The sequence below is a fragment of the Crocodylus siamensis genome, chromosome 5 (assembly GCF_052110815.1).
Source record: "Crocodylus siamensis isolate JL-2025a chromosome 5, ASM5211081v1, whole genome shotgun sequence".
Classification (NCBI taxonomy): Eukaryota; Metazoa; Chordata; order Crocodylia; family Crocodylidae; genus Crocodylus; species Crocodylus siamensis.
The window spans coordinates 83,494,213-83,516,484 of NC_143399.1; the positions used below are offsets into that span (position 1 = coordinate 83,494,213).

Genomic DNA, 22,272 nt, shown 5'->3' on the forward strand with positions numbered 1-22,272 from the left:
AACTCCATTTATTAGCACTTCAATGCATGACCAATATTTTGAAACATGACCTAATTCAGCAGGCCTATATATTTAATAATTCTGGACAATATTTCTCAGGAAACCTGACTCAGTTCCTTCTCTGTTCTTGGCTGAAATGAGATATTGTATATGAATTTGTCCACACAATATGTAGAAAAATTCATTATGAACACTTAATTTTGTTGCGTTTGCAAGTTGGTATGGATTCAGAAGCATTTATAGACAATGACAACCTCTTCCCCCACCCCCCCACCCCCAAAAAACCCCAAACCAAACAATTGAAAAACCAAAACAAAATCCAGTCTGCTGTTAATGTTCACTTACACGAGAATAGATACGGTACATTATTCCTAGTGGAGTGACTCTTTAATAAAAGGTTAGTGGATGAAGCATGGCAGCTAAACTAACATTTATCAAAAGGAAAGCTTCACAAACTCTTGCTGGGGTTGATATAGTTTGCCACTTACATCTGTGATCATTTTCCCTCTGGTCTTGTTTCTTTCCCTGTGGTTGGCCCGTTTCTGTTTCTGCTGCAAAACTCGTTCCCTCGTGGTGCGATATTCCAGAGCGAATTCACTAATAATTTTACAGAATTTGTTGATGTTGACTTCACGGATCGCATAGGGAGGGTGGCCCATAAACAATAAAAATGAGTGGAACCTAGAAAGCAAAATGAATCAAAATTTTGAACAAGCTTCCTAAAAAAGATTCTAATGATGAAATAAAAAAACTTTTAACATTTCCATGACAATCAATTTCACTTGATCCCCTTATTGTTTTATGAGCTCTTCTCATTTGTTTCCCCGTGCTGAAAAGTTTTCATGGATGCCTTAAAATATTACTGGCACGGTTTATAATTAAAAACATATCACAAATAAAAGACTAGTTGATGATAACTTCATCTCAGCTCAGTTTCCCATGCTGATAAAGGAGATAAGATGTTTACAAAATCCTATTCATTTTATGTTACTAATTTGGCATATGAATTAACAATTTCATTTCAGTTATTGAAAAAAATATTTATTATGTTTAAACTCCACTTGTTTGTATTAAGCAACTTCAAAGAGACTATTAGGATGTTGGGGAAAGTCTAGACAAGACGAATTAAGATTTACAGACTAGAAGCACAGGAAGAAAAGTATTTCTAGTTCATCAAAATGACCAGAAATGTTGTAACATCCAAATACTTCAGCTCAGGGTACACTGAGTTCATAGCTTTACTATTGCTTCTTCAGTATTTGCAGCTTTGCTGCTGGTTCTGTGCTTCATTATTCACAACTAATTAAATTTCAGGTCTACATGAATCCACTGTACCTACCTACATGCTAATAAAAATAATTATAACAATGGAATTGAAAGATGTGATGAAATGGAAGAAATATTTTGGAGAGGACTAACAATATTTTAACAGGGTGGCCAGTCCCCTTAAGAGGGGGCAGCCAGCCCTTGTGAGTAGCTGTGGCTGTGGGGAGGTTACTGAGAAAGAAGTGGCTCACTGGGAGCTTAAAAACCTCAGAGATGAGAGCACTGGGACAGCAAACCATAACATGAGAACAATATGACAGAGAGATGGGCTGAACCACTGCTGTGCAAGGGCCAGAGCCAAAAGGGACCCTCCCAGTGTCCGGGACAGGACAACCAGGTTTTTGTTTACTTGTCTTGTTTGGTTGAAGACTACTGATTGGCATGAACTAGCTGAGGAGATCTTGATAGAGCAAGAGTCTTCCTGGAGAAGCCCACAGGTGAGGTGACCCACTTACAAATATATTATTGAAAATATCAAGTATGGGGATGAATCCACTGTTATCCTGTTACAATATATGTGATATATCCAAATGAAAACTTGTGATTTCAACATTCCTTAGCTGCAACTAGGGTACAATTTACCTGGGGGTGGATGAGAATTCATTAAGAAGAAAATAGGCTGGATCTACACCTTTGATTTGTTCATTCACAAGTTTAGGACTGTTCAAATTCCAGAGAAGAGTTGAAACCCATAGATTGTACGTGTATGCAGTAAGTATACAAATACATTGCCTGCATATAGTTGGTATCATCTTGGTAGGCTTATAAAACTAAATTTTGAATTATTATGTTAGCATGGCCATCTCTAGTTAAGAGTACTTTAACTAGAATGTAATGCCAATTATTCAAACGGGATGAAACAGTAATTCTTAAAGAATGAAAAGGCATGATTCTGTCTTCTGGAATGCAAGCTTGAGACACCTATTTAAGTATAAAGTACAGGTCTTTGTGCATTATTAATTGCACAAGATATGTACAGTAGCTATTCCAAAGATAGCTACTGTATTCATCCTTTTCTATGGCAAATGCCTCATTAAAGATGAAAAAGATTTGTCTTCATAGAAACTTCAGTATTTTGCCAAAGGTATTTTCTCCTATGCTTGTCTATAAGAATGCAAGCCAATCTCCCCCCACAAAAAGTATTTGCTAAAAAGTAGTAAATACATAATCATCTTCCCAGCATTTTTCACTTGTGAAATCCTGGCCTAATGCAGTGCCAGGCATTTACAAGTGCCCCAGAAATCAAGAAAAGAGAAAATAATTGCTGAGTTTGTTGCTTTTGCTCAGCAGAAATACAATATTTGGTAGAATTCAGGAAATATTTGGAACAAATGAGCATCTCTTATCAAGCCTTCATAACAGATATCTTGGTCAATGTGCTTGTGAGAATGTGTCTTACAGAGAGTTTTAAATAAATCACTGATGGTCCCATCAATGCCCTACTGCTGTACCTGTTAATTATTCTTCTATGAACAATCTTGAGAATTATGATTCTTTCCGCACAGTCTTTAAGAAACTCAGACATTTTTTGCTTCAGCATTGGCTTCATTTCATGCTTTGCTATGGCCTTGAGATGATCCCATGATGCTTTGCACCTTCTTTCCATCTGGCATAAGTTGTCCTGAAGTTGTTCAAAATCAACCTGAAAACAAATGAAAATTTCAACTATTTTGACCTCAAAACTTACAACACTGACCTTGAGCATCTAAAATGTATAGCCAAGATACAAAAAGTGACTGAGATAGTACTGGTTAGTTATTAACACATAGCCTGTTTCCTACCATCCTGTAGGCATGTGAAGAAGAAATGACTGTACTTGTTTTTGCTATACAGACTCTATAGTCATCCTGTTCCACATGCTAGGCATGTCTATATGAGTAAACATTGTGCATTTACATGTGCAGAGCTATTAGACTGCAGCAAACTAATAAACTCTGTAGCAAGTTAGTACTTGTAAATAGAAGTACTATTCTGCTGTGGAATTTTTTACTTTGCAGCACTGCATGTGTAGATGCAGAACAGGGTGCAACTGTGCCCAGTTATCTCAGGCAGCAGGGGGCCACACTCCTGTCTGCTGATGAGCCACATGGCTGACCACTTTATTGGTGGTGCACACTGGGGTTGGGTGGAGGGTCTGTTGTTAGGTTGGAGGAAAGAAGGGGGTCTGTTGTTGGGAGGGAGGGAAGGAGAAGGATCTATGGTTCTTGGGGTTGTACTGTGGGCTTGAGGCCTGTGGGTGGCTGCCCAGGGACCCTATTGTGGAGGGTGGAGGAGGAGGTGGTCAGTGACCGCCTTGTGGACATGGTGCCCCTGGCCACCACTGTCAGAGGGGGAGCACAAGGAACATCCATGACATGCCAGGCACAGTCTCCTAGAACAGCATTCTGGAGGCCTGTGTCAGCAGGCTGCAGACTGCTCGGGGCCACAGAAGCATGTGGCTGGGGACCAAAGCATGGGGTAACGTTTGACAGAGTGGGTCTAGCACCTGGGCATCTGCAGCCAGTGCCTGGAGCTCCTCCAGCTGCTGCAGGGGGCAGACCAGGGTAGGAGCAGCCCTGGCCTAAAATGCTCTGCCTTGGCTCAATTTGCTGCTATCCTGGGCACAAGTATAGATGCTGTACCCAGGAGTAGTTTACTGCAGAGCAAAATGCTCCGTGGTTTATTCAGCTGCATTAATTGCATGTGTAGATGCACCTGGTAAGTAGCAGACTAAGGTACTTAAGTGCAATTCTATTCTACCCTGTTAAAGTCCTTGAAAAACTATCAATAGAAACGGTGGGTGGGTTGTTTTCTTTGCTGCTTTTTGTGACTTAGTCTTATGGGGCAGATGACATTATCATCACAAAAGTTGTTGCATTAATCAATTTCCAGGGATTTGAACAGAGTGCAATCATCCACTTAGACACCGAATAGGTCGAATAGAATCTGGTTTCTACTATCAAAAGAATGGAAAATATTTTAAATTTCTGCCCAGCTTCTATAAAGGGATGTAGTAAAGTCTCCTGTTTGCAGTCAACAGTGCATACTACATAAAACAGTTTCCCAAACCTGGAAAGCACATGGACATAGCCATTTCTCCATGTATGGTTTTATTGAAAGGTGATGTTCTAAAGTAAATTGTCTGTTCACATGCCAGAGCTGTATGTTTTATCTTAGGGAAGTGTTATCCCAGCACAAACCTGCATCTCTAGGGATACTATATAACACCATTAGCTGGGAACAAAATCATCATCACAGGTTTCAAAGTCTATGTTAATACAGTTAAGATAAATTATGACATCCTCCAGTAATATTTATCAGGAGGGAAGCCAATAAATTCCACAAGAAGGTGAGCGGGAGGTTGCCATTTACTCATAAACCAAAAAAAGGTGTTCAAATTGCTCTGGTCTACCAAAGCCACTTTGGATACATTACTAAAACAAGGGCAGTATGTAGCACTGGCCAGGCACTGTACAAGCCATGCATACAGCAAATGGAAAATGTATAAATGCCCAACTTATTCTCCTTGCATTCCCCAGGAAAAAGGAATTTATTTGCAAATACCACTTCAAAGCAGAAATGAGCCCAAGCCATAAAATACAGATTTAGACTCAGATTCCAAACACCTCAGAGTTTGAGGATGCTAGAGTCTGGTATTTTGGTCCATTTTTCACTGCAAAAGGGAAAAACAGAGCTCAACAAGGGTTGGGGGAGAGTTCTCTTTGAATGCAGGATAGGAAAAAGCTGCAGCTAGTTGTGTATTCTTTTCAACTTTTCCTATTCTAATCTATCCCTTGGTAGTGTAATTATTTATTGTTAATTGCCTTTGTCATGAAGGAAAAGTACAGCACCACAATACTGCTGTTAGCCTAAAGGCAATTAGCTTACTGCAGTTAACCGAAAGAAACTGGTCCTGGATACACACTCCCTTTTCACACACAATTTAAGTTTGGGATTAGGATCTGAACCTTCCAAACTCAGTCGTCCCTCTAATGCACATTTACTCACATACTCCTCTCCTCCGCGCCCCGCCCCCCCCAAATTAACCTTCTGAAATTAGGGTGCATGCCTTAGGGGAGGAAGCTGATTTTTCTTCACTGGACTAGAAGTGGGAAGACACTGTTGCAAGATGCCTGCCATATCTCTCCCTCACTGTTAACCCTCTCACAGCCACAGCTGCTGTAGTCAGGATTTCCTTCAGTAGTCAGGATTTCCTTCAGTCATCCATGACTGGAAAAATCATTTTTTTTCATTCTGCTGTCCAAAAAAGAAGGTGCATGTCTTATGGGGGAGGGGGGCGGTGAGGAGAGGAGAGGGAAAGGAGGTATGGCATGCAAGAAAAAACTGTAAATGGGTCTCATTCCAAGATCTTGTTTTTAATGCATGCTTGACCCCAGTTCCAATTATAGTATTTCATATAAGCAATACCGTTCGCAGCCATATCCAGAACTTAGTGCTTAAGACCTGCACAAAATGAGGATAGCCATAAGAAATGTATTACTGAAAATCTCCTTGATATAACCTGGCAGTGATTTGATTTATTGTTGCCTTGATTCAAAAAGTGATGATTTTTTCCTTTTTGCAAGGAAATAAAAGCATCTTTTGACCTATTCTGTGGGCAAGGGAGCTGTGTGCGTGTGGTTATGTTTTTGTTAGTGTGCCAATGCCTATTATTTTTAAAAGTCCTTTTCAGGTCGGTATTTTGACTGTTGGTGGTAAACATATCCTTGCTCTCTACATACCATCAGTGTAAAGTGCACATGGCAGACAAAGATACCATTATTGTGAGTAGAAAACTGGATCCAAGAACAAGCATTTCTATGGTTCAGCAAATAATTTTCCAACCTGGAATGGGAACTTCTGATTACTGCAGGCATTGCCATTAATCCTTCTCTGATCTCACCACAACTTGCATTTAAATCACTGTGATTTATTAGTTATCACTCAGCTACTCTGAGAAGCCGGCCTGTAAAGGTCAAAAGACAACACACCTGGGGAGCAAGGCTACAAAGAGCAGAAAGGAGTTGTGGGCTTCTCCTACAATGACACCTACAAGCAGCCAGTGCAGCCACAAACACTAGTGGTGCTCTCTGGGGAGAAAATACAGCCAGCTCAGTTAAGGAGGCACTGGCACCTTGATGAGAGTTTAAGGCTAAAACCTCTCGTGGAATCCCAGGAGGAGCACAGCAGTGAAAAATACCTCCTGCTTTCCCTTGGCATCACTCTCCACTGGAGCACAGGTGCCCCCACTTGGTGTACTTACTGATGACTGACAGCCAGAGAGACCAGAAAGCCAAGCCAGGGCAACTTGCTTACAAATTCTGTGCATGACCGAGGCTAAGGTAAAAAGGACAGCTTCTAGTGGAGTGTGACATACCTCTACAAAATATAAGGTCCCCATGGCAGATAGCTTGCCAGAACATGGCTTGAGCGGTTGGTCATTTTTAGCTGGTGCTTTAGGATGACACACATAGAAAATTTGTAGAATATGGGCAAATAAGAGTGAAATGTTCTGTGAGACAACTGCATGTGTTAGTCTGTATTCAAAGTACTGTTTCCCTTATGCACAAGTAAAAGCTTGGAATAAGCAGAGCTTTCACGTACAGTTGGGGTGTCCAGCTTCTCAGTGGCCAAATGCTGTATGCTGCGCAGGCTGCAGACCTTCCCAGACTGCATGCCAGGAAGGACTCCATCCTCCACTATGTAGGCTGTTCAGACTCCCTGAACTCTCCTGCCATGTAGGAGACATGAACTCCCTGTCCCACAGTGAGGCTACACTGTACTCCTCAGGGCAGGAAGCAGAAGCCAGATGAGGGAAGAGGAGCCCAAAGACCCTGGCAGCATCTGTGGGGGTAGTGGGGGGAATGGTGACCAGATGGGAGTCCACAGGCCCCACATGAATACCTCCTGGGCCCCAAATGAGATAGTTCTCATGTCCAGAATCCTCTCCTTAGTAGGTCTGATGCTTGACCCTAGTACTCAAGGGTTTAACTGAAAATGATTTTACACATCAAGTGATATACAGTAAAATACCTCTTTCCCTTAAGCATGTCCCATGGTCCAACTAATTCTGCACTCAGCCTACCCACAGATTCTGCTAGCCCCGGCCGCTGGGACCTTGGACCCTTCTCCAGCCTGGGAAAAATCCAAAGACCCTGCCCAGCTTACAAACAGCCCTCATAATATCTCCAGGCCAACCTCCCCTGCCCATAAGTATTATTCTAATTGCTCAGGAATAGCTAGGATCTTCCTTGGAACATCCATCATTTCTCTGCCTGACGTACCATTTCTCTCAGATGCTTTGCTATACAGGAGTTGATTTCCCCATTGCAGGCAAACAATGCCTTGGGTGCCCAACCCAATAATCGGCATGTGCCTGGAAGTGGCAGTTGTCTTTGCCCTACTTAGCAAGTTACTTAACAGTGCTGACTACTCTCTTTTTCCTTTGGCTAAACCATGATCCAAATTTATAGTGATAAAAGCAATGTAAATAGATTCAGTAGAACATTGCCTTTTCCATACGACTACATGCACCATGTCAATGAAATAAGCATAAGAAACCATTCATGACACCCCAAGAGCCCCCACAACATAATGGAGTTCATGACAGTCAGCAACTAACTTGGAGGTCACAGAGTAGCTAAACCAGGGTTGGGCAGTTATTTCAGGTGGAGGCCCGCTTACTTAGTTCGGCAAGCCATCAAGAGCTACATGACAGGCAGCCAGGGACAGATAAATATTCATTTTCTAAATTTTTTAGGGGTCCTGAGGGCTGGATACAATGGCCCGGCAGGCTGCATCGAGCCCATGGGATGGAGTTTGCCCACCCCTGGGCTAAACCCAGGATCTATAAACCACTCAGTAGGTTATTCTGAGCCATTCATTGGGGCTTCCTTGACTATTCTAAACATTAACATTTATATAATGTATAATTTCACAATCAAAAGCATAGTAACTAAATTATAATTATTTACCTAGGAATGTAGTATTTCTTCTACCCTTAAGAAGCCTATTACTATCCTGAGAATTCTTTTATTTCTTGGGCCTTTCAACATGCGGGGAAGTTTAGCATGAGGTAAAGCTCACCAGAGCCCAATTTTCCTTAATTATAAACTGCAGGTTCCACTGAAAACTGGCATCCAAATGGATTCATATGGCTCAGCGGTTTTTCCTCTTAACTGAGTGGTTTAATAAGTCAGTGACACAAAGAAGCTATTTTGTGTCTTTATTGACAGCATTATTAGGATTTACTAAGTCACTGGCCAAATTCTCAGGTGCTCTTTCCATGGTGCAGTTATTAATATCAGAGCAAAATAAACACAGAGGCCATGTCCAGACAAGCATGGCTGTGTAGTATGTGGCCCTGCAGACATGTCTACGGGGCCACATACCACACATTCAGGTGCTCTCTGTGCTGCAATGCAGCAGCAAAGGCGGGGGGGGGGGGGAGTTGACCCTGGGACATCCTAAGGTCAAAAGACCCTGCACAAAAAAAAAAGTGGGGCAGCACACACAGGGACAGCACACACTGCCCAAAATTGGAACCTGGCCAGCCAGAGCCATACTCCAGCTGCCGGCCAGGCGCTCCAAGCGGCAGGATGACTGTTGCTGCAGCCCCAGGAGGGCCCCAGGACCACAGGTAAGGCTGCTGGGGCCAGCCCAGTGATGGCCCCAGCCTCCCCTGCCCCACTTAGGGTAACCTGCCATGCTTCAGAGGGCAAATGGCACAAGTGTCCTACTGCTAGTTATCCCCTGGGAAACAAACATCCATGCTAATGTGGATGTGGCCAGAGAGGGCACAAATGATGGCCACCTATAAGTTTATCAGGGGTGACCACCAGTATTTGGGGGAACGTCTGTTCACCAGAGCACCCCAAGGAATGACGAGGTCAAACGGTTATAAACTACTACAAGACCGTTTCTAGGCTGGACATAAGGAAGAATTTCTTTACTGTCTGAGGCCCCAAGGTCTGGAACAGTCTGCCATCGGAGGCGGTTCAAGCACCTACACTGAACACCTTCAAGAGTAAATTGGATGCTTATCTTGCTGGGATCCTATGACCCCAGCTGACTCCCTGGCCTTTGGCTGGGGAGCTGGACTCAATGATCTTCTGAGGTCCCTTCCAGCCCTAATGTGTACGAAATCTATGAAATCTATAAATTGATACTAAGTCAGAAAAAGAATGAGTTACAACCAACTTGGCACTTACTGAACATGAAACTCAATGGCTACTCTGCCCAAATATATTCTATTAGCTCTATGCATTGTTATACTTCTTTAATATTGGTATTGGCTTGATTTGTGAGGTTATCAAGGTTTTATACTACATAAAGGAGGCAAAAAGGTGCATACACCTTTTTGGGATCCAAGTGAACAAGACCAGATTCAACTAGTTGGATACAGAAGACATTATAGCCGAGAATTATTTATTATATTACATAAAGCAAAAAACATACAACATACTACCCTCCTTTGACCAGTTCAGTGTATACAAGATTCCTAAGACTGAAAAATGGGGCTTAGAAGGTCCTTCTCCTTGTAAATACTTTGGGATTTTTTTAACATTGCATTTTTAAAAAAAATTGAGTTCCATAATGGTAGGGAATGTGGATTGGTTTTCTTTTCTTTTTCTTCTTTTTTTTTTTTTTAAAAGGGAAACATGTACCATCTCTCCTTCCAGCTGAAAGACCGCACAGTGTCTAACATAGCATTTAAGCTTTTAACTAGGTTTCTCATTAAATTGTGGTTCCACAAAACTAAGGAAAAGGAGGTTCGGAGACATCTGCTGTAACATAAAAGTGTTTTATAATTACGCTGCACTGAACAAAGAAATGAGAAAGATGGTCATTTTAAATTGTCATTACAATTCTATCCCTGAATAGCAAAAAGAAGTATGGGGTAGTCAGCCAAAGTGATTTTGAATAACATGGAAATTTATGTTCAGTTTACTTTTTGCATCAGTTTTACTGATATGCACATGAAAAGCAAAAGTCAGGATGCTACTACCTAATATCATCTAAAACTACCAGCTTAAAAATGAATCTGTTTTCCAAAGAATATAGCAACACACTCTTTAAATCTTGTTAAGCAAAATAAGATGATTTCACATTAGAATATTGTGGAATATCCGTTTATTTTTATTTGTAAACCAATTAAAACAAAAGAAACAACCCAATACATCAGATATAGGTCTGATGCATACTTTGTATCTTGATCCAGATTCATCCACATCCACAGCAAATGATAATACCTCAGACTAATTCTCTTACAATTTTTGTCACACCTTCAGCCAAACATCAATACTGAATCTTCTCAGACACTCCTAACCATAGTTCAGTGCCAGGGGACACCACCAAAATGGAGTTCAAAGATAAATCCCAGTTGGTACAAATCCAAAGCTAACACAAATCCTAATTCCCTAATCAACAGCTTCTGTAAATCAGAAACTCCAATGACCAACTAACATTCAATTTTATTGTCCAATCCAAGCCATCAGAACAATTTCTTACTTGAGATCAACATTTTGGGTCCCACGCTTTAAGAAAGATGTGGGCAGTTTGGAAAGGGCCCAGTGGAGAACAACAAAAACGATTAGGGTCCCTCAAAAACGTGATTTATGAGGAAAGGCTGAAAGAGCTAGGATTATTTAGTCCAGAAAAGAGAAGACTGAGGGGAAATTTGATAACAGCCTTCAAATACCTGAAGAGCTTTCAAAATCACATCCTGCATCTTTTTTGTAGGTCACTGTAACTTCTGATATATGTTCTCAGTAACCCTACATAGTTTTTCAATAGCTAACAATTATCATTTATTGCCACAATCTGGGTTTTCAACCTTTGTCGTTATACTAATGAAAATATTGGCTCCAGACGTTTTCTAAAGAAGACCATAACCTCTGCATTTTGCCTCTTTTTCTTTCAGTGTTATTAACTATACAATCAGCACCTGTACAAATGACATACTTCATTTTAATTTCATAATGCAATAATAACAACATGTAGTTGAACAGACACACAGCATTTCTCTTCATTTAGACAGTTTATGTTCTACAGCGATCACAGTTGGAGATGTTTATAATTTAGGTTAGACAGGTCAATTCCACATTATTATAGGGATGAGTTTTGATGTGGAACATGGAATTCTCTTCGTCCTGCTTTGGCTCAGAGCCCAGGGAGTTCTGAGAATGGATGGAGTCACAAATGATGCTCTATAATGCTCTCACAGAGCAAGCAGATTATTATACCAAATGTTATTTAAGCATGTCACTGCAGTACATGATAGGCACCTCCAATTTTTCTGCTAGCTACCCTCCTGCTTATGTTTCCATCTGTGAAGATTCTGTTCCGCAAAATATACCACCATTGCCTTCTAAATTTTGTAGCTTAGGAATCTGCATATAATACACCACAGGATTCACTACATATAATTAAGAGTAAATAAAGAAGAAGGTGAGATACAGTTAGTTATTAGACTATGTTTGCTAAAATAAAAGGTAGGGGCACCACTACATAAATAAATGCTTTTGCCTGCAATTTCTGCTTTATTAATAATGTAAACAAAAGTCCTACAGTAAAATTGAGGGAGAAAAACAGGCAAGGTTCTTTGGATAGATGCGATATCTTTTATTAGACCAACTAAGTAGTTGGGGAAACGTTCTTTGCAAGCTTTTGGGCAGATACACCCATCTTCAAGCACCAGCAGACTCTGCTTCTATTCTGAGTTCTGAAGAAGGGTGTTTGTGCCCGAAAGGTTGCAAATAATTTTTTTCCAACCATTTGGTTGGTCTAATAAAAGATATCACATCTACCCAAAGAACCTTGCCTGCCAATGTCCCTAGACCAACAACCCTACAACATGGGAGAAAAACAAGCTGATTAATTCCAACAATAAAGTTTCTTTTACAAGGAATAAGTGCTTGTGTTTTCCTTTGAGGGACAAAGAGACCTGTGACTCTATGGGCTCCGATACACATGTGCGGAGCCTGCTCTGATGCGCTGCTAATCCAGCACATCATAGCAGGCTCGATTAATTGACTGTGCTGGAGCACAGAAATCAATGTGCTCCGGCAACCTTCCACGTCATGTGCATCAGTGTTCTGGTGCATTTCCATGCTGAAAAAATGGTGGCAGGGTGCTTTGAAATAAAAGACATTCAATGAGCTTTAGTTCAAAACACCCCGCTGCCATTTTTTCAGCATGGGGACACTAATACATGTGACGTGTGGGCACTTTTAATTAGCGTGACTTGCTAATTAAAGTGTCCAGTGCCATGTCCCACAGCACATGTAAAAATGTCCTATATTATTAAAGTTCCTTACCCAAAAGGCATGGCTGTGTAAGTAAGAGCAGCCAAAAGTAGGACACAACTTATGACTGATAAGAAAGGTAACATGAGACTCACAGTCCATTGCCCCAGAGAGATCTGAATTATGGTACGTGTTAATGGTTCAACTAAAAACAGCAGACAGATATATATCGTCAACTTCTGGGGACACAATCTGGTCAAATTCAATCTTGGAAAATATTTCTGAGGACACAAGGGGTAAAGTCTTCTTGAAAATCCTTCAGGTTTACATGCCTAATTCCCATATGAGCATTTGAAAATATCCTGTAAAACTTCTGCAACAAAGAGCAACTTTTGGCTATATGAAGTCAATGCTGGTTAGGTTTTAATGGATGTAGCATGACTAGATCTAATGTTTCACCAATATCTGAAATCAGAAGAAAGACACCATAACACTGTATATTCCCATAGTCCAGGTTTGGATAATTATATCACTTGAGTTTCAGAGCAAAGAGTGAAAAGGAATGAGCTGACACCCTGGTAGATTAAAGACAATGGAAAGGAGAAAGTTGGATGACTCAAGGATTTCATAACAAGAATGGTATGCCATTTTCACTTAAGCCACTGGCTATAATCTGGTACAAGACAACAAGGAACAGAAATCATCATCATTTAGTAGGTTTCACTGGCACACAGGAGGGGAGCCAGAAGTCTTGGTCTAAGTTTTAGTGGAAAGGTGAAATAAGTATTTTGCTCCCAGTGCTAGCATATGAATAAACAGTTACTAATGGTCATAAAAATAACCAGGGTGTATGGCCGTATAGTAGAAAAATAGACAATGTAGGTCTATGGCAAACTGACACAGCTTTCTTCAGTGAGAGTCACAGCAGTGTATCCAGAGGAAAGGTCAACTCAGCTGGCAGTCATGAAATTACTGTGATGTGGGTCCCAGGTTTCAGAGATGAATACATCTCTATATGGACAGTTCTCATAAAAGGTGAAAAGCAGAATCTCCCTGAAGTCAATTATGAAAAATTGGACACCAGGATCAAGTCACTGATTAATAATGTGTGTGACCTTCAGTGCCCATTTACTTATTTATACCGTGTTTGTCTCCGTTCTCTCTTTGCAAATTCAAAACTAAATTAACCAAAGGATCTCTTCACAAACTTTATGCAAAAGCCTCCATGACCAGAGGCTGAGGAGGAACAATCTCTTATCACTGAACATCAAGCTAGTTCAGCCCAGCTTTAAAGGGGAATTAAGGAAAATAATAATGTATTCATTTAACTTGTACCTTCAGTGAATCAATAAACTATCACTGCGTATCTATTGCAATGTTACTGAGTTCTAATCTGCTAGCTGGCAGTCAAAACACCTACATTTCTCTCTTACTATCTCACATAATTTTTGTTGTGGAAACTTTCTTTATCTTTCCATTTCGCTAAACAAAGTACCTGTTTATATGCTTGCAACTCATATCATAAGGGACACTACTGCCACATTAACACTATATCTACACAGACACAGTTGGTTCACATTTCCTTTGGAGAATTTTTCTCTTTTTTTGAACTTAAACAACATATAGAAAATATATTTTATTGGGCACTGAAATTACAAACCAACAACTCTAGTGCATTGTGAGTGAAGTTACATGCTGCACTTAGACAGGGGTTGTCAACCAGAGGTATGCGCACTCCTGGTGGTACTTTGAAAGGTCCCAGAGGGTATGCAGGGGTGGGCAGGGACGAAGCACCACCGCCCCACGCCACTGCCTCATAGAAGCAGGGCCGGGGTGGGGCAAGAGCAGGGCTGCACAGATGCCTCACTGCCTCTGATTGCCACCCCACCCTGTGTCCAGCCACTTGTCACTCTCCCTCCCCATGGGGGTACACTTATTAAAAAGGGGGATGCTGAAGCTACACTTATTTAAAAAGGTTGAAAACCCTGGACTTACACCATAATAATGGCACTTAAAATGTGAATGTCTGCATGTTAAAGCTCATTAACTCATGCTAAGTGCCCTATAAGCATTTCAGTTACACTGTTTAGGCAAGGGTTAACTCTGGGCTGTGCTACTCCGCTCGTGTTCAAGTAACTTCAGTCTGCTCCATGGATATAAAATGAGCAATATGCAATCCTCCAGCACCCCACGATGCACCACTCCTGTTGCGTGGACAAACTTTTCAACCTCCCAAACTCTACTCCCTCCTCCCCAAAGTGTCCTGGCTCCTAGTCACATTCCTACCTGCCACCCCTCTAGTGGCAAGTCAGAGCTGTGCAGGCAAGAAACAGTATTAACCCTTAACGTGCAACTGCTCACATCATGTTCTAACTTTAACACCACTTAATATTGCACAGATTTAGTATAGTCTAAGTGTAACGTAACTTCACCCTGGGACAAGGTTGGAGAATCATTCAGAAAGACAGCCGGGCACAACATGATCTTTCAATTTTTCCCCCACTATAGGAAATACTTCTTCTACTTAAGGTCAAGTAAAAACAAAGCCATAACATGCGAGAACAGCATTTGCGTTTCTCCCACTTCCTTTCTCCCCACAAGTCCAAGCTGAGTTATCTGGCTCATGCTGCAGCCAGCTGCAGACTTCCTGTTCCCCTGAGTATGCGTTAGTGAGATCAGCAATTCTTTCCTGACAGCAACTGATGCTCACTAGTCAGTGCTGCTACTGTTTCATCATGCTTTTCTTTTTAAAATTCCTTGCTTCCCCACTGTTTCATATTAGTAATTAACTGAAGGATTTTCCTACAGGAGTTAAACACAGCCAGGAAGTTTGGTGCTTTATAAATGAATGACTTAAGGGGAGGACAGGACAATTACACATTACCCTTCCAGTGTCGGCCTCCTAGACCTTTTGATGCATGAGAAAAATCATTCATGGGATGAAAAAAAAGAACTCTTAATAAGGATTTTTTTTTCACTGGCATCATTAAACTGATAAAGAGATACCAGTGCAGACATCCCAACTCTTTTTTGAGCTGGGAGGAAGAAATGCTACAAACACCACTGATGCACATACAGATCCAAAGGTCTATAGTTCTGCCTTTATGTTAGATGTAAAGATAATGTGGCACTGTTAACAGACATATAACTTTTATGTTTAAAACAGTGAACAAAAGCCAGTTGTAAGGTATATCAATGGCTCTAAGGGTTTAGGGCAGGGGTGGGCAAAGTCCAGCCCATGGGTTGGCAGTGAACTCCATTTCCCAGCAGCCCCTGCCCACAAGGCTGGGAGCCGGTTTCCATAGACACCCCAACTGCACCTGTGCTGTGATAGCATAAAGCAGTGGTTGCCACAGAGATTGGCCCCAGCTGCGCTGGCAGGGCGTGCAGCAGGGGAGCTGCTCTGGAGCCACTGGGATCTTGCAGTGGGGGAGGCTTGGGCCAGGGCCAGGGCAGAGCTTTGGTCTGCAGCCTGCATGCTCTGGGGCAGGTAGCGGATCGTGGCTCTGCCCTGGCTCCTTGCAGTGGTGATAGTGTATGGTGCAGAGCTGCGATCCACTGCCTTGAGTGCCCCTGCCTGGAGCATGCAGGCTGTAGACTGCAGCTCTGCCCTGGCCCCAGACCAAGTTGCCCCTGCCACAAGATCCCAGCGACTCTGAAGCAGCCCCCTGCCCTGCCCTGCTGCTCCCTGCCAGCACGGCTGGCACTGGTCTCCATGGCAACCCCGGCCTTGCACTATCACAGGGCAGGTGCAGCTGCAGTCTCCAGGGAGACCAGTCCCAGCCATGCGAGCAGGGGCTGCTGGGAAATCAAGTCTGGCTACCAACTGGATCCGCCATTTTGCCCACCCCTGGTTTAGGGATTAGTGCCTAAAGAATTATGTTATTTTTTTCTTAAAATCAATATTTTGAATATACATTATTGTATACTTATGCTTTTATAGACTGTATATGTGTATATATATATATGCTTTGTACATACATTCATTTCATCTGTCAAATCCTTTTGGTTGAACTAGCCTGTTTTTTACAAACCAAGTGAGAAGAAATGGTCCCTGGGAAAGGAGAATCTGTTTTTCAACTGGACAAAAATTATTTAACTTTAGGGTTTTAAAGGATGCTTACAGATGAAACAGGGCACAGAATTCAGTGGAAAACTCAGTTAAATATTTATACTTCATTGATGTCAGTTTTACTTATCCAAGGTTTTATATACTCTCAGTGAACATCCCAAAGAAGAGGGCAGTTCAGAAACTTTCCACATGCTAACTTTCAGATTTGTGGCAGCCAAGACCAAATGGAACTGAAGCTTCTAAAAGTAATGTATCATGGGTACAATATATGCTGGACTATCCCAAAGAGGAAGGCCTTAGGCATCCCAGGGATGGTAAAGGCTATAATTTCTCCTAATGTCACTTTGTCTGGCCTTTTGGAACATTATCTGCTTTTAGCAGAGCGACTCAGAGATCAGCAAACCACAAAGTGAAATGCTGGGTTCAGTTCTACATTGCCTTGGGTCTAGAAACTTTTAGAAAGTGCTGGTGTTTAAATCAGATGTTCTTCAACTTCTCAAACTGTGGGTCGGAGATCTTGTTTCAGTGCCCATAGATAAAAATCTGCTGTAAATTTGGAAGATTAGCTCTTCTCATGCCTTCCACAAGTCTTTATTCTTTTAATGATTAACCCACAGTTTAAATTGTGGTTTAACCTCTAAACAAATAAAGGAAACAAAAAGCAAGAATTAAATGAGCATTGTTAAATGTTGTGGTAAAAGAAGCTATTTGAAGAAAAGAGAATTTCTGGGGAGAAATATGTAGGTCTGCTAGGTCATCAAGGATTAAAGGGAGAAAATAAGGAAAGAACAGATATTATTGAGAAGCTAAATTATTTTTTTCTTCACTCTTCATGACAGAGATGTTGGAAGAATACCTATTTGGAGAGGGTGCCTTTTTGATAATAAAGATGAGGTACTATTAGGAACTTAAGTGCTAAACTTCAGGTTTTAGAACAGAATCAATACATAAAACTTCAACAAATACATGTGAGCAGATAACATATACCCAAGATTTTGGAATGTACTTAAAAATGAAGGGGCTGAATTGTTTGCAAAATGATGCTGTTTCTCATTAACATCAACTACTATACCCGAGGATAATTAATCTTTTACATAAAAACGGTTAAAGGATCAATTCATGGAATTGCAGGGCTGTACATTTATCCCTTATCTCTTGCTAAAATGGCAATGAAAACATCTGGAAGTTCATATAATCATGGGCTAAATACAGACATTACACATAAACCAGTATCAGCGACTGAAAACCAGTCTACACCTAAAACAGAATAGAAGTTTGGGGCACGTAGACTAGTTTAAAAAGCCAGATCCCAGTCTAAGACCTTGATTGATGAGGTATCAGACTTAATCATTTTAGATTAGATGGGTCTATCAAACTTCTGTGCCAGAACCCATTCATGTTAACCTAACCAATTCATGTTAGGTTGCTGTCCCTTTGCATCCCAGGTATGGCATCCCAGGTACTTTGCAGGTCCCTTCACTAGCCCCTCCTCATATGGAGATACACTAGCACTCACCAAATGCTTGGCTGCTCAGGGGGGCAAGGGTCTTGCAATGGGCCGGGGGGATAGGGGTGCTCTGTAGAAGGATTGTGCCCTTTGGAGGTTGGCACCAGTGGCAGCTGAGGGCCCTGATCTTTGCTTCTATGAAACACCTCTATCCCTGTTGTCTCCTGGGCTGCACCAGTGCATCCTGCTGGTTGCCTCTGGTGCTGAGCTCCAAGAACCTTAATCCTTCCTTCTAGTGCCCCTATCTCTGCTACCCAGTGCAAGCCCCCTTCTCTCTCCCCCGCCGCCGGCTGCATCAGCACATCCCGCCAGCTACTTCTGGTGCTGAGGTCTGGCAAGACATGCCTAGCATGGCCTGGGAGTCTTGTGCTGCGCAGCAGGGACATAGGTACTCTGCAGAAGTAAGGACTAGGCTCCTTGGTTGCCACTGGTGCTGAGCTCCAAGGGGCCTGATTATTCCTTCTACAGAAGACTGAGACAGCCCTCATTGGCTGCCATGCACACAACACCAACCCACTGCCGTCATTGTGGACACTCCCCCATGCCCAGCCCTAGGTTTTCAGGAGAGCCCCAGTTCAGCTATGCTCAGCTAACTTTCACAGTCTCTGGCATACTGGGAGATATGCAGCAGCATCCCTTGCCTTCTGGTCTTGGCTAGTGCAGGCATCTGCATGCCTCCACCCATGCAAAGGGCAAATGCGTGTTGTGTTTGCTCCTGATCCAAGCTCGCAGCATAGAAAAAGCCGTGTAGATGTAATCGATTCTGCCTCGGACTTTTTGAACGTCTGTACAAAGCCATAAACTCCACACAGCATGGGCACTGTATCAGAAAAACACAACCCAATAGTCTATTGGAAATATATGAATATGTCAACAAAACTATTGGCAAATAACAGAAAAATAAAACTAGTTTAGACTTTCAAAGGGCCTTTGAGAGAGCCTCTCACAGGAAGCTATGAATACAATTAAAAAAAAAATTGGCTATGTGGGTCAGAGACTGAAAAAGGACAGAGACAAACACGTAATTTTCACTGGTTAAGAGTGGGATGCCCTACGATTTTATAGTATATATTTATAATTTATTTGGAAAAGAGGGAGACAGCACTGAAGGCAAAAACTGTAGATGAGACAAAGATGAGATTATTCAGATTTTAGAAGCCTAGTTCTCTTCAATTCCTAGTGGTTAATGTAGAAGATGGGGTAACATTGTACCAGATAACAGTCAATGTTTAAAAAGGCAAAATGAAAATGCGAATTTATAAATAATATAAACCACACATACATCCTACTGGGTTGTCTGGCTATCATTGAGGACATTTAATAAAAACTACTATCAGAACTGCATAGGCAGTAAATACAAACAAATGGACAAACAGCTGCAGCCTCCAATCAATCAAGATACATGTCAGGGGGTGGGTCCGATGATGCCGCTACAGAGGCCACAGTCTCTACCCCCCTGATTTGGGGACCGTCCTCAGGGTACTTTACCCGGAGCCACTCCTCTGCAGGCTGGACGCCTCCGGGCCGCCTGCCATGACTTTGATGACCTCCTGGTTCAGTGTTGATAATCCGGTGCGTGCCAGTCCACAGATGAGACTCCTGGGTCCTAGGGGTCCCACGGTGTCGAGGGCTCCTCCGCCCCTACACCCTCGCCCGTACCTCCATGGGGTTGAGCAACAGTCCGCTCAGCCTCCTTGTCAGGATATCGTGCCTGGGATCCGCAGGCAAAAACAACTCAATGCTAACAGCCAGGCATTCCCCAGAGCCTGGAGGCCGCCTGGACCTTTTTGCGGGCCTTCCCAGTCTTTCCCTGCCCGCTGTGTGGCTAACACCCCTCCTCGGGCTTCTGTTTAAGTAATCAACTTGCTCCAGGGCTTGCGGGGTCCACTGGCCCCTCTCTGTTGCAGCGGTGGCACCTTCCCTGCTGCGAGTGCCCTCCTATTAGAAGGAATACAGCTCGCCAGCTTCTGCCGAGCTGAGCCGGGCTCACTGGCCCAGAACTGTCAGTGTCTGCGCTGGGGCGGTTCCTCCCCGGATCCCGGGTCTCGTTGGGATTTGCCCTTACCCCAGAAGGTCCTCCCGTGCCTCCAGGCTACCTTTGTCTGCGCCTGGGTGCTCCCGCCAACGTCTGCACTGCCGCCGCTCGCTTCCGGTTCCTCCTCTCCAGTCGCCTTCGGTGTCTCCTTTATAGTGGATGGAACTGCCTCGGGGCCTTTCTTCCGGAAACACCTGTGGACGGTGACTGTTCCTGCCCTGGCATTTTGTGCCGAGGGGCGTAACACGGGCTGTTTAGTGACGGGGCGTGGGGTTTCAGGGGCCACCTGCTTCCCTCTTCCCCTGCATATCCAGCCCCTCAAAACGCTACCAGGCGTTACTCCTGCCTGTCTTTGTCCCTCCTCCTTATTATCCCTCAGTACTTCTTCTCCACACCTTGACAGAAAATCTGCGACTGTATTATCCCTGCCTGGCTTATATGCCACCCGGAATTGAAAAGGTTGGTGGGCCAGGGCCCATTGCGTGATGCGCGCATTGGCAGTCTTGGATGTGTTCAGCCATCGCAATGGAGCATGATCCGTGACTAATTTGAATTCATGCCCCAGGAGGTAGAATCTAAAGTAATCTATTCCCCAGCGGATCGCTAAGCATTCCCTTTTGATAGTAGAATACCTCTTTTCGTGGTCATTGAGCCGCTGGCTGGCATAGGATATCAGTCGCTCCGCTCCCTCTACCTGTTGGGATAACACCGCTCCCAGGGCGTAAGCTGAGGCGTCCGTCTGTAGCGTGAAACGAAGGTCAAAGTTGGGTGTATGTAGCACTACATCCTGGCACAAGGCTTTTTTTAGGTCTCTGAACGCCTTTAACCGTTTCTCATTCCATTCGACGCTGCCTGTTTTGCGCCCTTTCGTGGTTTCAACTAGAGGGTTAGCTATCTCGGCAAACCCAGGGATGAACCTGTGATAATAGCTCGCCAACCCAAGGATGGCCCGCATTTGTTTCTTGGTCATGGGCGCTACATAGTCCCGGATGGCTTTTACTTTGTCCATGAGGGGTTTTATGCGGCCCTGTCCAATCAGGAACCCCAGGTACTTGGTTTCCCTTTTTCCTACGGCACATTTCTTTGGGTTAGCAGTCAAGCCCACTTGCTTTAATTTGCGTAGAATAGCCTGGAGAGCTGTTCAAGTGCCGCTCCCAAGTCTCTGTATATATTACAATATCGTCAACGTAGGCTGCGGCGTAACTCTGACGGGGTGCCAGGACGCAGTCCATTAATCTTTGAAATGTGGCTGCAGCCCCATTCAGGCCGAAAGGTATCCTTTTAAATTTGAACAAAGCGCACGGCATGCCAAATGCTGTTTTGGGTTGATCCTCTTTTCCTACTGGTATTTGCCAATAGCCTTTGGGCAGGTCAAGGGTCGAAATAAACTTTGCTTGTCCTATGCGTTCTACCAGTTCATTGACCTGAGGCATTGGGAACGCATCAAAATGGGACATAGCATTTAGTTTCCTGAAATCCACACATAGCCTTAAGCTCCCGTCTGGTTTTTCCACCGCTACCAGGGGGCTACGCCATGGACTGCGAGAAGGCGCAATAATCCCCTGCTCTAGCATTTTCTTGAGTTCCTTTTTTATGGGCTGAAGTCTATGATAAGGGATCCGGCACCATCTCTCCCTGGCTATCTGTCCCTCCTTGGTAATAATCTTACGTTCGACTCTGACCACCCTTCCGGGCTGCTCGGTGAAGACATCCTTAAACTCCCCTATTAACTCCTGTAGCTGGGAGCGCTGGTTATCTTGCAACTGTCTCCCCACTGATATTTGATCCCAAGGCTTGTCGTTTTCTTTATCGCTACTAGTAGGTGCCCCGGATCCAACCTTCTCGGGTCATGTGAGATTAACAGGCCCTCCAGCTCATGCCATTCCTTTAAGAGGTTAATGTGGTATATCTGTCGCTCTTTTTTAGCCCGTGGCCATAATACCTCATAGTCCACAGGGCCTGCCCTCTTAGTGATAGTAAAAGGTCCTTGCCAGCTTTCTACGAACTTACTGGTCACACTGGGCAATAAATCCAATACCTTTTGGCCCACCCTTAAGTCTCTCGGCCTGGCCTGGCTGTCATACCTCTCTTTCTGCTTGTCCTGAGC

The 22,272-nt window shown here is 43.2% G+C and overlaps 1 protein-coding gene across 11 annotated transcripts in view; it reads right to left on the bottom strand.

Annotated features, from left to right (window-relative positions):
• FHOD3 (formin homology 2 domain containing 3) overlaps positions 1-22,272 on the bottom strand; it is a 642,552-nt gene that overhangs the window by 39,888 nt on the left and 580,392 nt on the right. For all 11 annotated transcript variants that reach the window (XM_090049608.1, XM_090049605.1, XM_090049607.1 and 8 more), the window contains 2 exons: positions 2,778-2,968; positions 489-681 (listed from right to left, as the gene is read on the bottom strand). In XM_090049608.1, the coding sequence (XP_089905734.1) occupies positions 489-681; positions 2,778-2,968 (384 nt within the window). The remainder of the gene's footprint in view (positions 1-488; positions 682-2,777; positions 2,969-22,272) is intronic.